Raw genomic sequence first — 6,490 nt, forward strand, 5'->3', positions numbered from 1 at the left:
AATTCGAATTCACATTCTGGATTTCTTATTCAGAGTATGATATTTTTAAAAAATTAAGAAATACAAAGCAGTCGAGATCACTAATGCATGATAATACTAGAGTGAAATAATACACAATAATAAGCAAATGTCTGACAAAACCTGCTATAGAAAGTAAGAAAATTGTCTCTGTCTCCACACAGATTTCTGCCTGATACTGTTGAAAGGAAGCAGGCTGAAAGTACTCAGGGAATGACGAAGGTACTACGTGCATTAACTGGTTTTCCGTGAGATGGTAGATACAAATGTAGGTTTCAACTAAAAATCTTAAACATGACTTAAAAATATTTTTGCACTTTAAGCAGTAACTAGTTTGGAAGTGAAATCAGTCTCTATAAACATTTGTCTTTTTTTAATGACCAAAAATCGAACAGTTTTGCAAATACAAATAAGTTATTGCCAAGAACTATTTATAGTCTGTCTGTCTGTTCTCTCGAGCTGCATGTCAAGTTCCCAGGTTCCGGTCGTCGTTCAGCTGTCAGAAGCTTTGTCCCAGCCCGACCCTTGTTTGTGATTGTTGGAGGGTCATCAGAACGCGTTGGAAAACTTGCTCAGTGGGAAAAAGAGTCTCACTGTTGAAACAATAAACATACAACAAAATCTGTAAGATGAAAGGCGACAAAAACCATTTAATAATAATAGCCCTACTGATGGCAATAATACTGATAAGTGATAATACTATGATGATGATGATGATGATGATGATGATGATGATGATGGTGATGATGATGATGATGATGATGATGATGATGATGATGATGATGATAAAAATAATAATAATAACAACAACAACGAATAATGATAAGGAGAGCATTTCAACTAGATCAACAAACTGATAAGACGTTATGTTATATAACTAGTGTGCTTGAGGGCAAAATAAATCTTACTTCAAAACAATCGTATCTAACACCAAGCTTAGCTTACAGGACAGCTCACCTTGTCTTCCTGAGTGTGACCACACTGTCGTTGTTACAGAGCTGGTCAGTTGTCTCGATCTTGCACTCGGTGCACAAGTGCTTGAGCTGTTAGAAACGAAAGATAAAATTGTTGAATGTGCTCCCTATAATTTCAAGGTAATAAATCCTGTTCGATAAGTGTAAACAATGAATTAAAGAATAAGATTAGTAATTCAAAAGATAGATAGATAGATAGATAGATAGATAGATAGATAGATAGATAGATAGATAGATAGATAGATAGATAGATAGATAGATAGATAGATAGATACACCAACTAGCTCACACATATTATTGTATCCTGAACGACATTCTGTGCTTGGTGGCAGGCACACGGAACTGTCCTGTAATATCAGAGGGGACTTCGTTCGAATCCATGTCAAAGACACGGTCATAAAGATCATGCATAAAAAGTCCTTCCTCAATTCTAAGACTTCTATACACGATGATTTGAAGATCCAGCCTTAAGTAAGAAATAAAATTAAATAAATAGACAGCACTGAAAAGATAAGAACCTAACCTAGGCTATCTTAGATCTATGAAAGCCCAGTCTCTAACCCATCATGTGACGTAATTACTTACAAAAACTCGCTCTTCCAGGGAAAATCTGTCGGTGTAAAATTCCTCCTGAAAGTTTGCCACGAAGGCGCCGACAAGAGAGAACACTGGAGCAGACACAGCTTGGACCTGGAAGTAGGAAGTATACATCAGGTTGTGGCTGTACAAGTAAATCATAGACTATATGTTGGGATTTAAGACAAACGCGGAATACACATGTAGAATTTAGTTCCAACTTTTGATACAGCCTCTCCTTACTGAAGCAGTACAACTCTCACGAATGGTACAAAATACACCCTCCCATTTTTTTCGCATATAACCCCACCACGTCTGACAGAGATCATTCAAGAAAAGAATATTGTGCTTTGCCTCAAATAAATTTGAAATGAACGAAATTTGTTTTGCTTTTTCTGAAAAGTAGTTTAGAAATATTATGTTAAGCCTACCGTTCCCCTTCAGAGAGAGAGAGAGAGAGAAAGAGAGAGAGAGAGAGAGAGAGAGAAAGAGAGAGAGACAGAGAGACAGAGAGACAGAGAGACAGAGACAGAGAGAGAGAGAGAGGCGTAACAATAAAAAAGTACAGAAATCCAGCTCACCTTTTCCCAGTCCACAGCTCCGGTCTCCACCGTCCCACAATGCAGCGAATTGTCTCTCTTTTCTCTCAGCACCTGTTCACGAAGGCGCCACCACAACTGGGTTTCCATCGACATCTTGGACACGTGATCATAACCACTACTGACGTCACCAGCATTCTTCGTCTGACTACTTGAGAAGGGGTGTAACCCGAAACCGCTGACACTGGACTCCACACCATCGGGGGACGGTTCAGATTCCATTCTCCGTCTTTTACCTGGTGGCTGGCAGTCTGCTGGTTCTGGAGCCATGTTTTCGGCCAGCTGGTGACCAATGTCGCTGAATGAAGGGACGGGGACGGAGTGAGCTGACCAGCCAGCAGGGTTGATCCATGGTACGGGTGGCGTCAGTTGAACTATGAAGTGATTTTGCTTCATCGGTGAGTTTTGTGGCATGATGAAACTTTTGGAAAAAAAGAAAAGAAAAGGCAATTTTTAGTTAATTGATTCATGGTATGGAGTAGAACTGGCTCACTGTTTTTTACAACTTGTAGCTCTATGTTGTGCAAAAGGCGTCCAATAATGGCGTCTTCATGTCTTCTATTCATGAGTTCGAGAAACGAGCGGCCCAAGTGGGCTTTCTTAAGTACAACATTTGATTTCTTTTTCTGCCACTAAATTCTCAACAGTTTCCCAAGAAACCACGTGTCTGTTGCTTCTATCATATTTTTTTTACTGTTTTTGGTGATTGGCCAGCATTTACAGTCATAAAATATAAGGGTTGACCACACGTAATATTTTAGAACTTTCATGTTTGCGGTCATTTAGATATTTCTATTTTTCATGAATCGGCTCATTTTATTGAAACTGTCTTTGACAATGGCAATAGTTCTAGCAGCAAGATTTTTTTGTAAAATGACTTATAAGGCTTATCATTCTATAGATCTCACGCACAGTGACACCTGGTGTTTTAGGTTAAACAAAACAAAGCACCCAAAAAAACCCAGCAATAAACAAACAAACAAACCAACAACAAATAACTGAGTAATCATATCTCTGAAATCTCACCACTGTCATAGATAAAATGTAAGAGCTTTGTTGTTATTTCAGTGCCTATTCTTCTAGCGTGACAATCACTTCAACTGGGATATTATCTGACCCTGATGCTTTTCCTTGTTTTATTTTCTTGATGACACCTTGTACTTCTGTTTTAAGTATTGGTGGTCCATTTATATTGTCCATTTTAAGGGGGGGGGGGGGGGGAGCTGCACCTCGAAAGTCATGATTCGGATCAAAACTATGGATTTTGAATTGTATGCATTTTTAGCTACTTCAGCCTCTCTTACAATTATTTCATCGTATAAGAACCCCCCTAAAGCCATATTTCTTCTCGTACTGGGAATGTTTGCCACCACCATTTCCTCTTAAAGTCAATCTTTTATTTTTCTTTATCGCTCGTTTTTTCGAAGCGTGGTTTTTCTAGACCTATATACCTCTTGAAAATAACTCTATTGGCCACCGTAATCCATGGAAACAATTTCTTTCTCAATTTGATTGCCGAATTTAAGACTCCTTACTAATGCTTGTTAAATGCGTGAACATTGGGAACATTTGATCTACAATAAGCGAGAAAGCTTACAAGCTCCTGTTCTGAGTCAATATTTAGGGTGGTGTGTGTAGGGGGGGGGGGGGGGGGGGGGGGCCCTTTTTTGGTTGTCGCTTTCTTGGATTTTGAGAAGATTTGTTCTTTCACAGCTTCCCTTGTTGAACATTTCATTTACCCCCCCCCCCCCCCCCTCCCCCAACCTATGAAGTGGCATTGCGTAGAGTGACATGTCCAACACGGCCGCTATATCAAAACTCTATCAACCAACAGGGAAAAAAAACTAAACTAAATAAAACTATGATGATCACGTGGATCTTTCATCGCCCGACGAGCTGCGATTAATCGTATTGTATCGGCCCCTTTGGCTGTGGACGAGCCGCCATAATCCATTCACTTTTCGTTAATGTTAGTCCCTCCCAATGAAAGAAACGATTACGGTGCTTAGTCCCTCCCACTGTTTACCCAAGTTCAGCAGGCTATGCAGTATAGGGTTTTACGGCGCTCGCAACTGCTTAGGTCATATGAGCGCGGTAACAAAATTTCAACTCCTGGTTAGGGAGGCGTATATACTGTCATAATCCCTGCCCTCAACCTCCCCCAACAACGGTACGGACTTCTGCCATACACAAACCTAGTGAGATGAGTGACGACAGCGAGCGGGCTGGTCATCCCTCCAGGCGTTCCGACCCTCCACGCTCCTGCGAGCGCTGTCACATGGCTGGCTGGAGTTAAAATCTCAAATCTTTTGTTCAATAATATCAAAAAAGGAAGCGAACTCCGCCCGTGTGACTCGTTGGCGTGGGTTTGTCGGCCATCTTTGTCCGCTGACACGTCGTTGTGTTTTCTCAACGGCACTCAGTTTTCACATGTTTTCTATTTCACCATTGCACTGCTATGTTTCTTGTCTGATACACTTGGTAGATTTACACTTACAACAGTCGCAAACCCCCCCCCCCTTTCCGCTCCAACCTCTCCTCCCCCTAAAAAGAAGAAAAGCTTGCAATTTCAGAACGGAATGGTTACATTGAGATTTAAACATGACAATATTGACTTGTCATTTCGAGCACAAGTCTTTTTTTTAAAGCTTCATAATTATAATATATTGATACGAAAGGCACTTTCCAAAGGCACGCTTGTTTTTTTTTGTGAGTTTTTTTTTCTGTGCGTCCAGAAGTTGAAAGTTAACATATTTACTGGGCATTTCTGGAAAATGTTTTAGTTTATATTCTCTTTCCGTTGGTTCAATCAAGTAACAATCCATTTTGAATACATGTTAATTGCATATTTCAAAAGCCCAAATATTGCACACAAGCAAGGAGCTGTACAGAAAGAGAAAACAATTCACTCCCTCTTGTACCTTTAAAATACAAAGTATGACTACATGATACGTGTCACACTGTACGTCATCATAATAATAATAGATAGCATTTGTATAGCACAAATCCCCGCTCAACAGCAGGCTCTATGCCCTTCACAATCTATACTATTACCCCAGCAGACATGAGAGCATTCTGAAACAACATCAACTTCCTGGGAAGCATACAGTGCAAGCGGCCATTTATAGGCGCTAAAACACTAACATACTGAAAAGATCTTTCGCTATCTATGGCCGGGTTCCCATTTCCACCTGGGTGAGGGGAGGAAAACTCGTGTAAAGAAGAAGAAGAAGAAGAAGAAGAAGAAGAAGAAGAAGAAGAAGAAGAAGAAGAAGAAGAAGAAGAAGAAGAAGAAGAAGAAGAAGAAGAAGAAGAAAACTTTCCACCAGCCGGCGTTAACTTTCTACACAATAATCTACAAGAAATATTTCATCAATGACACTCACGGTTTTAGCAATAGCAGTCAGTGCTGGGTACTCTCGTGCTCTTTCTCGTAGTTCTTGATCTTGAAGGCTTTGATGACAACAAGAGCTTCTGTGGCGTCAGTTGTGGGTAATCAGAAGAAGGTTCTATGACGTCAGTTGTGGATAAACAGCGATGAACAGAACACAGAAAGTCTTTTTACCATATAACTTAACCGTCGAAATAGAAAGTCACTGAGGATACCGAACACGTGTTACACAACAACGGGTGAAACAATCCCTTGGATTAATATCGTGAAGGTCTATCGTGTACTTCACATGAAACCACAGGAAACAAATCCTTTTTGAAAATCTTTTTGCGACAATGTCCACAAAAACTTGAAGAAATGAGACGTGATGTTATCGACAAACATTCACATACACAGACTTCGTCAAACTAACGTCCGCTCAGGGGATGAACAAAGGCAACATGAACTGACTTTTCAATGAAACTGAGGCAGACTGGTCAGCTGACAAAGATGGCCGTCAAACCCACGCCAACGAGTCACTAGGGCGGAGTCGCTTCCTTTTTTGGTGTTATTGAACAAAAGATTTGAGATCTGAACTCCAACCCGTCATGTGACAGCGCTCGCTGGAGCGTGGAGGGTTGGAACGCCTGGAGGGATGACCAATCCTCTCGCTGTTGTAGTGGTGACGTCATGGACATGTGTTGGTGATTGGCTAAGCTGGTGGGGAAAATAAGCAAAGGGCGTCCATTTCTTAAATAATTAAAAATAAAGTAAATGGCAGATAGATCTACTACCAGTATTAGAAATATCAATAATAATAGCAATAATAATAACATAATAATAACAAAAAATAACAGTAACAACAACAACAACAACAACAACAACACTACTACTACTACTACTACTACTACTACTACTACTACTACTACTACTACTACTACTACTACTACTGC

General features: G+C 40.2%; 1 protein-coding gene across 1 annotated transcript; it reads right to left on the minus strand.

The window, feature by feature from the left end:
• Positions 1 to 376: 376 nt before the first annotated feature.
• LOC101862246 lies at positions 377 to 5,727 on the minus strand. Its single transcript, XM_013091100.2, has 5 exons — positions 5,554 to 5,727; positions 2,150 to 2,588; positions 1,578 to 1,682; positions 976 to 1,061; positions 377 to 611 (listed from the first exon to the last, which is right to left on the minus strand). The coding sequence occupies exons 2-5, from the start codon at positions 2,579 to 2,581 to the stop codon at positions 518 to 520; spliced, it is 717 nt and encodes a 238-aa protein (XP_012946554.1). The 5' UTR covers positions 2,582 to 2,588; positions 5,554 to 5,727; the 3' UTR covers positions 377 to 517.
• Positions 5,728 to 6,490: the final 763 nt, after the last annotated feature.

Source organism: Aplysia californica, unplaced genomic scaffold (genome assembly GCF_000002075.1).
Source record: "Aplysia californica isolate F4 #8 unplaced genomic scaffold, AplCal3.0 scaffold02103, whole genome shotgun sequence".
NCBI lineage: Eukaryota > Metazoa > Mollusca > Gastropoda > Aplysiida > Aplysiidae > Aplysia > Aplysia californica.

Excerpts from the sequence above, each read along its gene's own strand:
- LOC101862246 (XM_013091100.2), bottom strand. The coding sequence starts at position 2,581 with ATGCCACAAAACTCACCGATGAAGCAAAATCACTTCATAGTTCAACTG. Across the intron at positions 1,683-2,149 it reads GAGCTGTGGACTGGGAAAAG|GTCCAAGCTGTGTCTGCTCC; the intron begins GTGAGCTGGATT and ends TCCTACTTCCAG. Across the intron at positions 612-975 it reads GTCACACTCAGGAAGACAAG|TGAGACTCTTTTTCCCACTG; the intron begins GTGAGCTGTCCT and ends TTGTTTCAACAG.